This window comes from Aotus nancymaae, unplaced genomic scaffold, assembly GCF_030222135.1.
Source record: "Aotus nancymaae isolate 86718 unplaced genomic scaffold, 86718_ANA_hifiasm-v0.15.2.pri h1tg000057l, whole genome shotgun sequence".
NCBI classification, from domain to species: Eukaryota; Metazoa; Chordata; class Mammalia; order Primates; family Aotidae; genus Aotus; species Aotus nancymaae.
Genome location: NW_026988471.1, coordinates 59,214,040 through 59,232,861, shown reverse-complemented (window position 1 = coordinate 59,232,861; position 18,822 = coordinate 59,214,040). Strand labels below are relative to the sequence as shown.

Below are 18,822 nucleotides of genomic sequence, written 5' to 3'. Positions count from 1 at the left end.
TGGTTCACAAATCTACTCATTTCCTATCAGCATTTTGTTTTTCGCTTGGGTTTGTCTATAAAGTAAAGTTAATGTATGCATGTAAACCAGCCTTGCAGATAAAATCCCCCCATGTTTCCAGGCTACCCATAATATTACCAGTTTTCCCCTTGCTGTCTACACATCTCTTTCCACAAGACAATAATCAAACAACAACATATATGCAAATGAACCAAAGACCACCTCTCCCCATTCCTCAAACAAACCCCTTCCCTTTTGTCAAAAAGACCAAAATTGAAAACAAAACAGAAACTGTGGGAAATAACTCACCACTGTTCTTTTGTTTTAGGCCTTGGGCCTGTTAACTATCTGCAAGGCTGTTGTAATGATGTTAATCTATTTTAATGGAATTGAAATGTGATATCCTGTGGTTTACGATGCACGTTGTTTATAGCTGCAGTGCTTGATTTTGGGTTTCTTTCACAGATAAACTTCTGCACTGGAGGGGCCTCTCCTCCCCTCGTTCTGCACATGGAGCTCTAATCCCCACGCCCGGGATGAGTGCAGAATATGCCCCGCAGGGTATTTGTAAGTTGAGCCTTATTTCTTCTACAAATGTCCATGTGTATAGAGATGAGAGTTTCTGGAAATTGCCCTTACTTTTTAAGTACTGAAGGGAGTTACTTCCAAAATAGATTGGCAGATGTATTATTCCATTACTCACTTGGCACCCACTGCCCCACTCCACCTGGGACTTCTTCCCTCCTCTTTTTCTTTCCTCACTGGAGGCCAGGAGCTGATAGGAGCTCATCCCTGTCTTCTCCCCAGGTCTGGCTCCATGGCTAGTGATTGAATATGCCTGTGCCTTCAGAGCCCATTTATTATTGGACATTCACTCCCGTGGCCTCATTTAGGACTTCGGGTGTAGTCCATGGCACACATCTTTAGCCAAGGCCAGAATCAAAAGAAGACAGTTTAGGGTTATTCCAGAGTTATTCTAATGCATATTCTTTATGCATTTACATACGTGTTTGAACATAGAATATTTTATATATACATGTATACACATAATTTTGACTTGTTTTTCTCCTAGTTTCAGAGAAAAATGCACATCATTGTAGTTAAAATGTGGAAGTTCTCCTATCACCATCACCACCACCACCACCACCACCACCACCAGCACCATTTACTTGTTCAAGCGAGCTTTTATAGTAGGGACTGTTTTATGAAACTTAAGTTTGTTCATTTATACAAATATTTCTGAAAGATACTGTTTTAGAAAATAATACAGTTTGCTTCTCTGTGTAGAAATACATGGTATGAATCGTGCATGGCTAAAAGGCTGTGGGGTGGGCAGTGATTCCACTCTAAACACAAAAAAGCAGGTTCAAGAAGAAAAGCAGTGTGACATCTAATTTTTATTTGAAAGTAAATGAAAACTAACCTGCCGTGGAAATAAAAAAAAAGGGAAAGAGTCATGGAAAGAGAATAACAAAGAGCAAGATGCCAGAGTGAAGGCTCTAAGGGGGACTGTTTTTTCGATGGGAGGAAACTACACTTACCCATTTTGTGCATGGTATCTGAAGAGCAGGGCATGCACCCTAAGACCAAATTCAAAGCCAGTTGTTTATTTTTGTTACCTCCTAGGTAGTCCTAGGTAACAAAGAGTTATTGTGTGAATTTCATAAGCCCTCAGGTCTGGAAGGCTGGGTGGTTCAGGGGTTAAAAGCACCTCATCTACCCATCCCCCATAGCTGGGCCTAAGCCTGGGTTAGGTCACAGATTGCAGAGAGTTTAAGGGGTTGGACTCAAGGTTTCAAGTCCCTGCATGCTGGCTGGGTGGGGAGAGCTCTCCTGTTGCTGGGGGCATCTGGGGCCTGCATGGGGCTGTGGGAACAGACATTTTTGGAGGGAAGAGGAAGAAGGGAGTTGGGCAGTTAGAGAAGGGTGGAGTTGAGAGGCGAAGCGCTGCTGGCCAGAGAAACATAGTTCTCTATCTTCAGCCTGGTTTTCCTGAGGGCAGGGAGTTTGATTTGACTGGTAGGAAAGTCGGAGCTTGATAGGGAACCCCTGCCCTCTCCTACCTTCCCACAAAGGGAGGGCACATAGTTTGCTGGTGCCCCTGCCAGCAGGATCAGTTTAGGAGTGACCAGAACAAGGTATGTGGAAATGGGTTGTGGGGGTCCAGAAAGCTCTAGAACAAACCTGATGCTCACTCCACTTGGCGGCATTAACCTGCTGCCCCTGGCTTCCAGAGTTCATACCACTTTCCTGTGGGCACTTGGCTATGCGCCAGTCACTCCTGCTCTTTAACTAGAGCCTCCTTTTGGCCTGGATTAAGGCCTGGACTCGGACCTTCCTCTGGAAGCCCTTCCGGGTGTGTAATGTGGTTAGTCATTGCCCTCAGTAGTTAATCACCCCTGGTAGCAATGAAAACTCACATTCATGTCAGACCTGATAGTTTACAGAGGGCTTTTATACACATCTGTCATTTGAACCTCCCAACAATTCTTTACAGGTACTGTTTTTATGCTCATTTTACAGATAGGAATTCTAAGGCTCAGAGAAATCAAATGACTACCCCAGAGTTACAAGCTAGTGAATAATAGAGCCAGGGCTCTGGGCTCAGATCTCCTTGTTCTTCTGAATCTTGAAGCTGAGTTCACAAGACTTTTTCACATTGGTGACACACTAGAAACGGGGATCATTCCTTCCCATAAAGTAAAATGAAATAAAATAAAATAAAAGCCAGTAGGTGGGCTAATAGCTGATTTTAACCCTTTTGATGCTTCAAGTTTCTATTCTTAGGGGCCAGGTGTCAGTTTATTGCTCTAAATCAAAACAATCCCCGTGAATGCCCAATGAGGCTCTCAAATTGAGAAGTTGATTTTCATCAGAGTAAATGAAGAATATTATTATATTTTACACATCAATAAATCAATGTAGCCCTAATTTTGCCACGCAGGAAATCAATTCTGGTGTTTCTAAATCATCAAAGATGTTATGAACAAAGTAATTTCACAAATTATGGCAAGTAACACATTTATTGATGACTGTGGTTTAGGAATTTAGAAACTGTGAGCACTGTAATATAATATGGTACACCGGCATGAGCCGAGTGAAATACAGATTATATGGAGAAATTGTGATGCATCATTTGCTATTAGTGGTCTGGTAATAATTACCAGTTTCAAAGCAGCTCTCTCCATGTAATCTTTAGTCTCAATCGTAACAGCCCTTCTCATTGACATTATGATTACACTGGCTGCCCTCATGATCTAGAATATCTAGTTGATGGGAATACTAAAATGCAATAGTGAAAACTGTATGTTGTATGCTCATTATAAGATAAAATGCCATTTTCTCTGACCTGATGCATGAGAGAGAGGGGAGGATAACATCACAGTGTTAACATACTGTAGCATGATCGTATAACTGGCTCTGAAAAAAAAATTTAGGAAGCTCAGGGCAGCAAAATAAAATGGACTTTTCTCATTTAAGCCTGTTTGAAAGGATACAAATGAGATCCTTGATGTAGTGCTGTATGCCACAGATTTCGGCATTTATCAATGGCTACATTCACGGCGCATGTGAAACCAGCACCACTAATTATGAATCCGGTCCTGGATTTCAATAGATTTTTTATAAGGTAAAATATGATTTTAAGGCATTTGGAGTAATGAACATGTTAAGGATTTGCATTATCAGACAAATCTTTTTACTTAACCAACTCAGACCGTCAGGCTAATCGGGTATGTTAATCACCCAGAGACCTAGGGAGGACAGGGAGAAGCCACAGAGGGTCATGTAGTTGGAACCAGATAGTTTTTTTCCAGCCTATTTGGGACCTGAGTCATTGTTCAACAACAACAAAACATTTATGAAAATGCTCTCAATGAAGCTCTTTATTTCCCTTTGAAGAGAGGAGGCAAATCAAAATAGGCAGATAATGTGATACTAATGTCAGCGTTTTCTTTCAAAATCTTTCTGCCTTTTTCCCCACCTCCACATTAGACAAATGTTTGAAACCTAATTTTGGTATCTTACCATCTAATCTTGCTAAAGAGATTTACCCAGGAGTGGGATATATTGAGTGGGATTATAAATGCATTGTAAAGTAAATTACAAGGTCAGGGCAGGAGTCCATTATTTAGACAAGTGCTTGAGTGAGGCTGGCTTGTTTTGGAATACGAGTGTTTGGGGGCTCCTGAGAAGACCCTGCCGGCTTTTCTTTCTGACTTGCTAAATGGAGGCATCATATAATTGATTAATTCCTCATTCCCACTCTTAACCTCTCTGGTAGATTTTTTTTTTTCCCTGTTTAAAAAGTTACTGACAGATACTAGCTGTGGCCTTAAGGAACTCTTGCAGCCCTTCTTTTGAAAGAAGGAGAAAAGTTTGTTATTTTTCAGTTATATTTTAAGCCCTTTTTCAGAATCTCTGGGAAGTTTTTTGTTTTTCTCATCCTTGTCCTTTGGCTACCATTACTTCTGCCCTTTTTAAAGTTGCAGTTGACTAGTAAACTGTTGGTTAGTTATTCCATATATATACGTGTGTGTGTGTGTATATATATATATATATTTAATTTAGCCATCTCCCCAAATGAAAGATTTCGTGAAGTCAAGCTGGCCCTTCTTTGCCAAAGTGGCATTTACCACTCTTGGGTTCTTTTCAGCAAGAGAAATAATGTGACTTAAGCAGGGCCCCTCTCCAGACGGCTTGGCTACTGGCCAGAGTTGACTAGCTGAACTGTATCTTTCTGTTTCTTTCTCAACTGGAGCTGAGTCTCAGCCGAGGGCGCAGGATGTTGTATAATTTGGTTCACGTTGTTAGCCTCTCAAAATAATGAGGAGGAGGATAGTGTAGCATTTCTCAGCCTGCTGCCTGTCATGGTGCTGGCTGCTTTAACTGTTCCTTAAACTAGGATGCTGTCTACTTAAGCCGGCACCAGCCACTCCTCCTAACTTTTCTAGACTTGCATTTGTCTGACTGGGGGACAAATCCTAAAGATTGGATGCAGCCTGTTAAATCTGAATGGAGTTCTTTGCTGATTTTTGCAACATTCTTTGATATAAGAATGGGCGGCCCCATAGGGTGTTGTGGAACCAAAATTGGGATCCATTGACCCTCCCACAGGCTGGGATGTGAAAATGTTGCTAGTCTTTTTTCCATGGAAGTATTTTATGAGTACCCTCTCATTTTAACAATATCAACAATTAGTGTGTTTCAGGCTAAGACTGAAAGCATCTCTAGGGTCATAGAGCATTGTAGTGAGTTGACCTCCCCTTTTTTTGATGTCTCTCTGAAACGTTTGCCTATTTAGAAAGTTCTCCTGCCACCCAGAGGGGAATAGAAAGCTAGGATTTGGGAAGCCAAAAAGTTGCCTTGGGTTACCTTGTCCAAGTTTCTCACTTAATGAGAAGGAAATAGAGGCACATGGAGATGAGACGACTTGCCCCAAACTATGGCTGATGGGACTGGAAAGTTTAGAAGATACTTGTTGAGGTGCCTAGAATGTAGGGACCTTCATCCTCAAGCCAGAACTGGCCAGGATTTTTCTGCTTTGGGGACTGGATATAAAATTCCTAGAACTGAGTTTAATGGCAGGGAGATTGGTTGGGCCAATATTTACTGGGTACCCACGCTCAGTCGTGCCAGGCACAATTTAGGTACAGGGGTAGGCCAGTGAGGGCTTAGGCCTTGGGGTTGAGGGGTGGGGGCAGGGAAGGCTGGAGGTGGAACATAAATAAGCAATTGCTGATACCCGCCTCAGTGATTAAACATTGATGTTGGTGTTGTATTATTTTGCAGGTAAAGATGAGCCCAGCAGCTACACATGTACAACTTGCAAACAGCCATTCACCAGTGCATGGTTTCTCTTGCAACACGCACAGAACACTCATGGATTAAGAATCTACTTAGAAAGCGAACACGGAAGTCCCCTGACCCCGCGGGTTGGTATCCCTTCAGGACTAGGTGCAGAATGTCCTTCCCAGCCACCTCTCCATGGGATTCATATTGCAGACAATAACCCCTTTAACCTGCTAAGAATACCAGGATCAGTATCGAGAGAGGCTTCCGGCCTGGCAGAAGGGCGCTTTCCACCCACTCCCCCCCTGTTTAGTCCACCACCGAGACATCACTTGGACCCCCACCGCATAGAGCGCCTGGGGGCGGAAGAGATGGCCCTGGCCACCCATCACCCGAGTGCCTTTGACAGGGTGCTGCGGTTGAATCCAATGGCTATGGAGCCTCCCGCCATGGATTTCTCTAGGAGACTTAGAGAGCTGGCAGGGAACACGTCTAGCCCACCGCTGTCCCCAGGCCGGCCCAGCCCTATGCAAAGGTTACTGCAACCATTCCAGCCAGGTAGCAAGCCGCCCTTCCTGGCGACGCCCCCCCTCCCTCCTCTGCAATCCGCCCCTCCTCCCTCCCAGCCCCCGGTCAAGTCCAAGTCATGCGAGTTCTGCGGCAAGACGTTCAAATTTCAGAGCAACCTGGTGGTGCACCGGCGCAGCCACACGGGCGAGAAGCCCTACAAGTGCAACCTGTGCGACCACGCGTGCACCCAGGCCAGCAAGCTGAAGCGCCACATGAAGACGCACATGCACAAGTCATCCCCCATGACGGTCAAGTCCGACGACGGTCTCTCCACCGCCAGCTCCCCGGAACCCGGCACCAGCGACCTGGTGGGCAGCGCCAGCAGCGCGCTCAAGTCCGTGGTGGCCAAGTTCAAGAGCGAGAACGACCCCAACCTGATCCCAGAGAACGGGGACGAGGAGGAAGAGGAGGACGACGAGGAAGAGGAAGAAGAGGAGGAAGAGGAGGAGGAGGAGCTGACGGAGAGCGAGAGGGTGGACTACGGCTTCGGGCTGAGCCTGGAGGCGGCGCGCCACCACGAGAACAGCTCGCGGGGCGCGGTGGTGGGCGTGGGCGACGAGAGCCGCGCCCTGCCCGACGTCATGCAGGGCATGGTGCTCAGCTCCATGCAGCACTTCAGCGAGGCCTTCCACCAGGTCCTGGGCGAGAAGCATAAGCGCGGCCACCTGGCCGAGGCCGAGGGCCACAGGGACACTTGCGACGAAGACTCGGTGGCCGGTGAGTCGGACCGCATAGACGATGGCACTGTTAACGGCCGCGGCTGCTCCCCGGGCGAGTCGGCCTCGGGGGGCCTGTCCAAAAAGCTGCTGCTGGGCAGCCCCAGCTCGCTGAGCCCCTTCTCTAAGCGCATCAAGCTCGAGAAGGAGTTCGACCTGCCCCCGGCCGCGATGCCCAACACGGAAAACGTGTATTCGCAGTGGCTCGCCGGCTACGCGGCCTCCAGGCAGCTCAAAGATCCCTTCCTTAGCTTCGGAGACTCCAGACAATCGCCTTTTGCCTCCTCGTCGGAGCACTCCTCGGAGAACGGGAGCTTGCGCTTCTCCACGCCGCCCGGGGAGCTGGACGGAGGGATCTCGGGGCGCAGCGGCACGGGAAGTGGAGGGAGCACGCCCCATATTAGTGGTCCGGGCCCGGGCAGGCCCAGCTCAAAAGAGGGCAGACGCAGCGACACTTGTGAGTACTGTGGGAAAGTCTTCAAGAACTGTAGCAATCTCACTGTCCACAGGAGAAGCCACACGGGCGAAAGGCCTTATAAATGCGAGCTGTGCAACTATGCCTGTGCCCAGAGTAGCAAGCTCACCAGGCACATGAAAACGCATGGCCAGGTGGGGAAGGACGTTTACAAATGTGAAATTTGTAAGATGCCTTTTAGCGTGTACAGTACCCTGGAGAAACACATGAAAAAATGGCACAGTGATCGAGTGTTGAATAATGATATAAAAACTGAATAGAGGTATATTAATACCCCTCCCTCACTCCCACCTGACACCCCCTTTTTCACCACTCCCCTTCCCCATCGCCCTCCAGCCCCACTCCCTGTAGGATTTTTTTCTAGTCCCATGTGATTTAAACAAACAAACAAACAAACAAACAGAAGTAACGAAGCTAAGAATATGAGAGTGCTTGTCACCAGCACACCTGTTTTTTTTCTTTTTCTTTTTCTTTTTTCTTTTTCCTTTTTTTTTTTTTCCTTTATGTTCTCACCGTTTGAATGCATGATCTGTATGGGGCAATACTATTGCATTTTACGCAAACTTTGAGCCTTTCTCTTGTGCAATAATTTACATGTTGTGTATGTTTTTTTTTAAACTTAGACAGCATGTATGGTATGTTATGGCTATTTTAAATTGTCCCTAATTCGTTGCTGAGCAAACATGTTGCTGTTTCCAGTTCCGTTCTGAGAGAAAAAGAGAGAGAGAGAGAAAAAGACCATGCTGCATACATTCTGTAAAACATATCATGTACAGTTTTATTTTATAACGTGAGGAGGAAAAACAGTCTTTGGATTAACCCTTTATAGACAGAATAGATAGCATTGAACAAAAAAACTCTATGAGCTAAATATCTGTCTCTAAAGGGTTAAATGTATCAATTGGAGAGGAAAAAAAAGGCCTTGAATTGACAAATTAACAACAACAAAAAAACAAGTTTATTCTATCATTTGGTTTTAAAATATGAGTGCCTTGGATCTATTAAAACCACATTGATGGTTCTTTCTACTTGTTATAAACTTGTAGCTTAATTCAGCATTGGGTGAGGTAATAAACCTTAGGAACTAGCATATAATTCTATATTGTATTTCTCACAACAATGGCTACCTAAAAATATGACCCATTATGTCCTAGTTAATCATCATTTTTCCTTTAGTTTAATTTTATAAACAAAACTGATTATACCAGTATAAAAGCTACTTTGCTCCTGGTGAGAGCTTAAAAGAAATGGGCTGTTTTGCCCAAAGTTGTATTTTTTTTAAACAATGATTAAAATTGAATGTGTAATGCGCAAAAGCCCTGGAACACAATTAAATACATTAGTAAGGGTTCATTTTGTGAAGATATTTGCTTTAATAATGTCTTTTTTTAAAATTCTGGCACCAAAAGAAATAGATCCAGATTTACTTGGTTGTCAAGTGGACAATCAAATGAGAAACTTTAAGACCTTGTATACCATATTGAAAGGAAGAGGCTGACAAAAAGATTTGACAGAGGGGAACAGAAGAAAAAAATACGATTTATTAGCACAATGTGGTACTATTTGCCATTTAAAACTAGAACAGGTATATAAGCTAATATTGATACAATGATGATTAACTATGAATTCTTAAGACTTGCGTTTAAATGTGACATTCTTAAAGAAAGAAGAGAAAGAATTTTAAGAGTAGCAGTATATATGTCTGTGCTCCCTAAAAGTTGTACTTCATTTCTTTTCCATACACTGTGTGCTATTTGTGTTAACATGGAAGAGGATTCATTGTTTTTATTTTATTTTTTTATTTTTTTATTTTTTATTAAGCTAGCATCTGCCCCAGTTGGTGTTCAAATAGCACTTGACTCTGCCTGTGATATCTGTATCTTTTCTCTAATCAGAGATACAGAGGTTGAGTATAAAATAAACCTGCTCAGATAGGACAATTAAGTGCACTGTACAATTTTCCCAGTTTACAGGTCTATACTTAAGGGAAAAGTTGCAAGAATGCTGAAAAAAAAATTGAACACAATCTCATTGATGAGCATTTTTTAAAAACTAAAAAAAAAAAACTTTGCCAGCCATTTACTTGACTATTGAGCTTACTTACTTGGACGCAACATTGCAAGCGCTGTGAATGGAAACAGAATACACTTAACATAGAAATGAATGATTGCTTTCGCTTCTACAGTGCAAGGATTTTTTTGTACAAAACTTTTTTAAATATAAATGTTAAGAAAAAATTTTTTTAAAAAAACACTTCATTATGTTTAGGGGGGAACTGCATTTTAGGGTTCCATTGTCTTGGTGGTGTTACAAGACTTGTTATCCATTTAAAAATGGTAGTGGAAATTCTATGCCTTGGATATACACCGCTCTTCAGGTTGTAAAAAAAAAACATACATTGGGGAAAGGTTTAAGATTATATAGTACTTAAATATAGGAAAATGCACACTTCATGTTGATTCCTATGCTAAAATACATTTATGGTCTTTTTTCTGTATTTCTAGAATGGTATTTGAATTAAATGTTCATCTAGTGTTAGGCACTATAGTATTTATATTGAAGCTTGTATTTTTAACTGTTGCTTGTTCTCTTAAAAGGTATCAATGTACCTTTTTTGGTAGTGGAAAAAAAAAAGACAGGCTGCCACAGTATATTTTTTTAATTTGGCAGGATAATATAGTGCAAATTATTTGTATGCTTCAAAAAAAAAAAAAGAGAGAAACAAAAAAGTGTGACATTACAGATGAGAAGCCATATAATGGCGGTTTGGGGGAGCCTGCTAGAATGTCACATGGATGGCTGTCATAGGGGTTGTACATATCCTTTTTTGTTCCTTTTTCCTGCTGCCATACTGTATGCAGTACTGCAAGCTAATAACGTTGGTTTGTTATGTAGTGTGCTTTTTGTCCCTTTCCTTCTATCACCCTACATTCCAGCATCTTACCTTCATATGCAGTAAAAGAAAGAAAGAAAAAAAAAGGAAAAAAAAAAACCAATGTTTTGCAGTTTTTTTCATTGCCAAAAACTAAATGGTGCTTTATATTTAGATTGGAAAGAATTTCATATGCAAAGCATATTAAAGAGAAAGCCCGCTTTAGTCAATACTTTTTTGTAAATGGCAATGCAGAATATTTTGTTATTGGCCTTTTCTATTCCTGTAATGAAAGCTGTTTGTCGTAACTTGAAATTTTATCTTTTACTATGGGAGTCACTATTTATTATTGCTTATGTGCCCTGTTCAAAACAGAGGCACTTAATTTGATCTTTTATTTTTCTTTGTTTTTATTTTTATTTTTTTATTTAGATGACCAAAGGTCATTACAACCTGGCTTTTTATTGTATTTGTTTCTGGTCTTTGTTAAGTTCTATTGGAAAAACCACTGTCTGTGTTTTTTTGGCAGTTGTCTGCATTAACCTGTTCATACACCCATTTTGTCCCTTTATTGAAAAAAATAAAAAAAAATTAAAGTACACATTGTAAGCTTCTTGTGTCCTCATTTGACACACTCTGTAAATTACTTTCAAGAAAATAACAGGTTTTAAGAGAAGGCCAGTCAGTCTTTTTCAGGATTATTTCTATGGGCATTCTGATGCGTGTATTATACCCTAAAGGAACATAAAGTACTTACTATATTGAAATAGACATATCTCAACCCATGGAAATAGTTTTAGGGCTTTGCAGTTCTAGAATAATTTTCAAGATATGGAAAGTGTTTTCAGTCTGATGTTAAAAACTTACTCCATCTCTTAGCAGAAATCCATTCAAATATAAGTGAAAAAACTTGCTGGTAATAGCATCTTAAACTTTTATTTCCTTTGGATTTTTTGCTGTTCTTGTTGTCTAAAAGTTCTTTTCTATTCTCCCATCCTTGCCTTATACTATAATGTAAAAATGATTTTTTAAAAAAAATCAGCTGTTTAGTTTCCATGTAAGACTCTTTCCTTGTAACAAAATAACCCCACTTTTCAAATCTAAAAATCTGGAAGCAAAGGCATCAGTTTACAAAAATAAAAATAAAAAAAGAGGGAGAAAAAGAGAGAGAGAGAGGGAGAAAGAAAGAGAAAAAAGCGCCACTAGGGGTTCAGCCAGACAAGCCAGACATAGTGAAATCTTTGGAATCAGCCACTGATTTCCTGAGATGTATAGTGGTTTGCCTTGTGGTTCTGAGATCCCAGGGACCCTAGATGCTACAGATTACTTCAGGTGTTTTGATAGGGTCTTCCTGGCTGACTGCAAATAAGGGCGGGAATACCCTTCCGTTACCTTTTGACCAGCCAGTTAGGTCTATTTAAAAAAACATTCCTTAGAAATCTGTGTTGTCAGTTTTACAAATACTGCATGTTGCAGCATCTATTTGCTTTACTAAAACATACCTCTGTGATAACGTCTCCCTGTACCCAGTGTAGATGAATGAATACGACAGTGTTCTTATTTTTGTAAAAAAACAAAACAAAAGCTGTTCTGTTGTCTTCTTGTGGTAGCATTTTTTGTTGCTCAGTTCTTATTCCCTAGTGCCTGTGAGGTGGACTTTTCATGTCATGCCTTTTATCTTAGGCAAGAATACTTTCATCTTTCTAAAGTAGATAGATAGTCTATGTCTTCTGAAAAGCCAGTTTGGGTGGGAAGGAGAGAGTGGGGCTAGAGGAATCCACTGAGAGAGAATGTTGGAGAACATGACATAGGAGCTGGGGCAGGGTGGGGGTGTGGTACCTTGAGAACTTGATGTTTGTCACTGAACTTAGAAAAGATATACTGTATGTGTTTTGGATTTGGTTTCTCCAAAACTGAGTCCAAAATGCTGCTCAAGACAGAAATATTTCCCCAGTGCCATACTGGCTTTAGATGTGGTGACTTTGGCTCCACCATATTAAATGTCCATAAAACCTCTGTGTGTCCCTATTACTCTTTTATTAGGAGCTATGAGTGCAGCTGTGTAGATTTTAAATACAGTATTCATTTTAATTTCTCAGTATATGATGCTCTTAGTGTAATTAGGTTTTGCATCCTGACAGACAGAATTAATGGTGAATACTGTCTGTTCAAATTTCTTAAATCAAATGGAGACTGGGGAGGAGTGCAAACATCTGGTGATAAATCACAGATTATGTTTGATTTACATGGTCCCAAAGTTAAATAAATTTATTGGGAGACAGGTTCTTCAGGTTACTTAGTCTCCTGACTTATTGAAGCCTTCTGATAAAATATTATTTCTGAAGCTGATGAACAATAGAAGCATGAAAACCTAGCCAACGTGAATATCACTTATAAATGATATTTCATATCCAGAACTCTAAAATTTAAAATCTTAATATAAAATAATGAAAATTTCCAGCAGTAAGATGAATTTGTGATCTGTTTTTTTAAATGAGGAACTACTAAGAACCTTAATGTCTCTCAAAATCCTCAAGTAAGTTTTTCTAACAGGCTTGACATGCTGATGAAATGTTCTCTACATACCTGAACTCCTGATACTTAAAATGTTCTTTTTAATCTTCATTTGAGAACAAGTTAATAAACAGGCATACAGCAAATTCTGTTTCTCACAGATTTTAAACCAGAAGCTCTTCCAGTGCCTATACTCCCTCCTTCTTGAACCCATTTGCTATCCTCTCTCTGTTTAGGACCTACAAAAGGGCTGGAACCAACACATTACAAAGGTTGCTAAGAAGTGAGGTGAACACAGCTCTTCATTTGCACCGGCCATAGCAGGAAGTGTGAAGTAGTTGAGTTTTTCCCAGGGCATTCTGTGGATATAGATCTGTTTATTTGAATACCATTTTTGTATATGCAATAAGTATGTATTGTATATATTCATAATGCTGGGAGTGAGAATTTGAAAGGAAGTGGCAGGAGGTGGCTTAGATATAATTCCAATTGGAGAAGTAAGGAAATGAGGTGGTTTATTCACAGACACTAACAGTTTGCTGAAAGGTACTGGGATTATTTCGGGCCTTCCTGAAAAGGAATTGAGAAGCCTCAGGCCCCATCCTCTTCTGCTTGTAGCATTTTACTCACAGAGACTGAGGGAGGAAATACAGTGTTTTCTCGTTTTAAGCCTCTTTTCCCCCTCCGTACACACACGAACACGATTTCTTATGACTGTGTTGTAACTGTGTGTTCCTCATTACGATTCTGTGACTCCATTGTCCCTGGGCCTGGTGTGTTCAGGAATGTACCCATCCCATTCTCTTTTTTCAGACAACTTCCTGTGAAAAAAAAACTTGTGGGGACTTTGCCGGTATGAGGATGGGATTGGCAGAGTTCGCTCAATCTGCTTGGATAAATGTTTCTTAAAAGACCGCTAACTTATAAAAGTTATGAGCCATCTAGCAGATTTTCCTAGCTGTCTCCTAAAGCCCTACATCTCTCCCAGTTGAGAATAAATGAACCCATTTTTAGAGAAATGGACATCAGAACACATAGAGGGAATTGGGATGATGTGTATTTATTCTAGGGCTGCTATAGCTATAAACTGTGGACATAGTCAGGTCCACACTTTTGCTTGCTGGCATCTTGTTATCTCATTAGCCCGCTGTTTCATTTACTACATATAGCACATGGCCAGTGACTCAGCCTTTAGGGGGATGGGACTGTTTCTCTCTCTCTCTCTCTATTTCCCAGCGTCATCTACAGTCATGGGATACCATTAATTCCTCCCTTCCAAGTGGGAAAGGAGGCCAATCCAGTTCACACGGGTCATTGTACTTAAGAACCTAAACTTGGCTGAACACAGCTCAATGGTTGATCCAAATACTGTTTTTCCTTTCTGTAAAGTGGCAAAAACTATTTCAAGGGAGCACGTATATCAGATCTTGCATAGGGATTGTAGAAAAGGTAAATTAGCCATTTCCCCAAGTATCCTTTAAAGTGGGAGCCCCTAAACCCTTAGGGGACTGTGCTTTTAAATAGCTGTGAACGTAGTTCATGCCCATAATATACTTTGCCTATTAGGGCTTTAATTATTGGTAGCAGGTTGGACGAAGGGGTTTGATTGGGGTATCAGCTAAAGGGGCCTCGACGACAGTGACTTAGCGCTGGACTGGGAATGGGATTCCCCAGAACCCACCTGGACACAGCATGCCCCTCAGCCCAGGTCTCTGCTGCTCTGCTCAGGGGTGGGATGCGTGAGAGCAGCTGAGCTCCAGACCCCGGGCCTCCTGCGGCGCCAAGTCAGGGGAGAGGAGGCCCCAGGCCCCTGCTTCGGGTCGCCATGGCAACGAGGCCTGGAATGCCACAGTGGTAGCCCTCTTCCTCGGCACATCCGGACTCCCAGTTCTGCTGCTTCAAGTCAATGTCCACAGCAAGGGAGGAACCCCGGAGGAAAATAACCACTCCCTTCTTCCCTTCACCATTGCCTTCCCCCTTCCAAAAAAGAAAAGAAAACTGCATGTTTGAAAGAAACTACAGGCAGTTTTTGGTGCAATTTGAGAGCAACTATTTTGGGTTCTGGTTTTCTCTTCAGAGATTTGTTCGCCTCTCGTAAATCATTGGCTGCTTTGACGTTGAACTTGATGACATTTCATGTTTTTGTTGTGCTGCTTTTACATCAGTTTTGATTTTTTGTTTCTTTATAATTTTATTATTATTTTGAGAAGGTGTCCCCTGTCCCTCCTCCCTCTCCCGCTCCTCAACCAAAGGACTGTTTCTTACTAAGTTTTCCCAGTCATAAGGGCAGGTGTTTCCTTCCAGGTGTGTCCCAAGTTTATTAGGACGATCATACAATTGGGCAGGGGTGGGCGGACCTGGGTCCTCCTAGGGGTTATGGAAAGGAGGGAGGCATGGGAAGGCCACTCAGAGGTCAGAGATACTTGGGGAGGGGAGACTGAGTTTGAAATCGTGCTTAAGATGCCAGTGGCTCGACCTGTGGTTGGTTTAAGTTCTAATTTTTAAAAGCTAGTTAGAGAACAGAAAATCATTGGGCCAAGTCACACCTGTACTTTTTTTTCCCCTCCTCTGTCTCCAACCTCTTTCTAGGTTCTTCACACACCCCCATTCGGCGTAGTACCCAGAGAGCTCAAGATGTGTGGCAGTTTTCGGATGGAAGCTCGAGAGCCCTTAAATTCTGAGAAAATTTGAAGCCCCCAGGGGTGGGGTGGACGCGTCTGCCCGGCCGACGTCAGCGTGGTCTGTCATCCTGCTAGTTTGTGATGTTTTCTGACAGTAGCCTCCAAGAAGCCGTTGTGCGAAGACAGAGTCCTGCAGAGTCCTTCCAGCCTGGGCCTGCAGTGCCATTTTATTTATATTTTTTAATAAAACGTAAAAACAAAAAAACAGACCCACCTTGGAACAGTGAATCAGTCCCATAGAGAGGGCCCGAGGACCATCGCTGTCGTGAGTGATGCCCTGGCCCTTCTGAAACCAGCCAACCTAATTACCCGTATTGTGGAAATGCGCATGAGTCCCCAACCCCTTGTTTCTATACATTCTATGTTGTCTTTTAAAAAGTGTGCTTAACATTGACACAATAAATGTTGGAGCTTTAGGTAGTGTTTGTTTGTTCTTTAATTTTTGATGCTTATAAGACAACGCGCCTGCTTAGGACTTTGTATTTCTGTACCCGTTTCCTACAGACACCCATTGGGTGGGTAGGAGGAACAGATTTGAGGAATGGGCAGGAGACGTAGGAGGGGAAATAGGTTACTGCTTATCAGATGGCATAAATTTTCAAGGAGAATCAAAATGCAAAACTTGGGAATAGATCATAGCAATATCATAATTAATGTAGTAGTAGTGTTGCTGTTTATTAATGCTGAAGTGTGGTTTTCCTAACTGTCTGACTTATAATTTGCATACCATTAAATAATGCATAATATGGCATTCCGAATCCTGTTTTTCAAATATATGCTTTTGGTGGCTACCATGCAGGATTTGAATTTGTCTTTTAATTTAGCTTAGGAAAGATAACGTCACTGGGTGAGTGGTAAATCCTAAAGAAGGTGATAAATGTCAGTAGTTGCTTATTAAATATTCTAATTTTAGGTTCCTAACCCTTCAGGAAATATATCTTAATGCAGACAAACAAACAAACATAAAACTTCTTTACTACTTACATCAGGAAATTTGGGGCAGAATTTATAGGGGGGAGATTATCGGAGGAACGAGGTTCACATCATAGTAATGCTCCATTCCTTAGAACTTAGTGCCACAAACAAGTTACTTCTACAAACAGGTGGTAAAAATTCTTTCTGGCCCAGTTAATTTGCACAGAACATTTCTCAGTTTGCTATTTTTGACTGCTTGGAGATCTGGAAGAGAATTAGAAACAATACCGCCTATTAAGATAGATTTGTCAATAATAAAGCTCAGACACCTGTGTGCTGTAGATTCACATACAGGCAGTGAACCTAAGTGGGGAAAATCTTACCCACTCACCCTCTGGCTAGATTACCTAGCTTAGTGAAAAGACAGCCAAATAATTGGCATCTGGATTCTTTCCTGCTTATTCATAATAAATAATGACTCTACAGTAGTGAACTACCTTCTACTTTCTACAGTGTTGTCTTGTGCCTCACTTCACCTGCTCTCCAGGACAGATCTCATGACTTCCACTTTATGGAATTGGGGACTGAGGCTTACCAAGGTTAAGGGCTTGCCAGAGGCCACATCAGTAAGAGAGAAAGCAGAGAAACCAGGTTTTCTAGTTTCTAGTCCAGAGCTAATTCCACCAAACTCTGTTTAACTGATCAAAGGGGGTATCTGTTCCTGTGTTAGCACATAAGCCATAAATGTTCACAGACACACACGTGTGGCTTACACACACAGATCCAGGATGGCCTTCGATAAAGGCATTGCAGAATTGCCTCTTCCTACCAACAGCTGTGTGCACCAAGAAAGGGAGGTTGCAACCTCCTTGCCATCACCTTTTCCCTGTGGCTTTTCCATGACGAATAACCCTGATTGCACAAGTGGCCTGGTTTTTGTGACTTCCTCTCACCTAGGTGAGGATGGGACTTCCAGACAAGAAGTTATTTCATAAAGAAACCCTCTTCCTGCCCCATACTCTGCCTATGTGTTGCTAAAACATAAGACCATCAGGGATCCTGTAACGGCATCCTCCCTCAATGTGCTAAGCTCCTTGCTGATGCCTAGAGTGACACCACTTCCAAAGGGGGACCAGAATTGAAAAAGAACAATCCTGGGTCTTGAGAAAACTTCAGCCTTTGTAACTGCACTTCGTAGCCACTACACTTTCATTTCTGGTCTGTGTTTTTGCCCCACTTCTTATTTCTTCTCAGAGTCAGTTTGTAAATAAGTGGACATCTCTAAAAGTGGAATTTTTAGGGGGGAACGAGGATAATGGAAGTGGATAAAGGATACATTTTTTTCCTCCCCACTTTGGAGGAGAACCCCCCCACACCAAAACAAACAAAACAAAAAGATAGTCTTTTTCCATGGCTTTTTAAGTTGAAGGACAATAAAAATTTATTTATGGAATTTATTTAGAAATGGCATTGTATTAGGGCTAGACTTTTGAAACCCCACACAGGATTGATAATTTGGGAAGACATCTTTCTGTGTGATGAGTCAAGGTCATGGTTATCCACGAATGGTGGAAGCAGGGAAGGGGCTCGCGAATCTGCCTGGGGTCCTCATTGTGCCCTCTCTGCAGAGTGAAACTTCAGATTGCAGAGAGATAAATCGCTTGCTGGACATGCACTGAGCACAGACTAGAGGACAGAGACCCAGCCACTCACATGGCGGAGACCAAATACAGGGCATTGTTTTCACTCTCCCAAGCCTTCTGTGCTCTGTTCAGACCACAGATTATTATCAGTATTATTTGAGATGGAGTCTCACTCTGTTGCCCTGGCTGGAGTGCGGTGGTTTGATCTCGGCTCACTGCAACCTCCGCCTTCTGGGTTCAAGCGATTCTCCTGCCTCAGCCTCCTGAGTAGCTGGGATTACAGGTATGCACCACCATGCCCAGCTAATTTTTGTAGTTTTAGTAGAGACAGGGTTTCCCCATGTTGGTCAAACTCCTCACCTTGTGATCCACCTGCCTCGGCCTCCCAAAGTGCTGGAATTACAGGCGTGAGCTACCGCGCCTGGCCAGATTATTACACTATATAAAAAAGGTCTGTTAGACTCTGGGGTCCATGAGGGGAGAGAAAGATACTTAGAGCCTCTGCAGCACCCAGCATCCAGGCTGTTGAATATCAGCCTGCTTGAGAAATAATTGTTTCAAAAACCAGTGATCATTTAAAGAAAACTCTTAGGCAAGGAGTGTAATCTTGGACTCTGCTGGGTCTGAGTGGCCCAAAACTTGGCAG

The 18,822-nt window shown here is 42.2% G+C and overlaps 1 protein-coding gene across 23 annotated transcripts in view; it reads left to right on the top strand.

The window, feature by feature from the left end:
- Positions 1-16,369, top strand: part of BCL11A (BCL11 transcription factor A) — a 100,155-nt gene extending 83,786 nt beyond the window's left edge. For 6 of the 23 annotated variants that reach the window (XM_012477235.3, XM_012477241.3, XM_012477240.3 and 3 more), the window contains 2 exons: positions 466-567; positions 5,791-11,024. In XM_012477235.3, the coding sequence (XP_012332658.1) occupies positions 466-567; positions 5,791-7,811 (2,123 nt within the window). In that variant the 3' untranslated portion in view covers positions 7,812-11,024. Of the gene's footprint in view, positions 1-465; positions 568-5,790; positions 11,025-15,526 lie in introns of those variants that run through there. The other 17 variants (XM_012477242.3, XM_064364140.1, XM_012477237.3 and 14 more) reach the window with 9 other exon arrangements.
- The last annotated feature ends 2,453 nt before the right edge of the window (positions 16,370-18,822 follow it).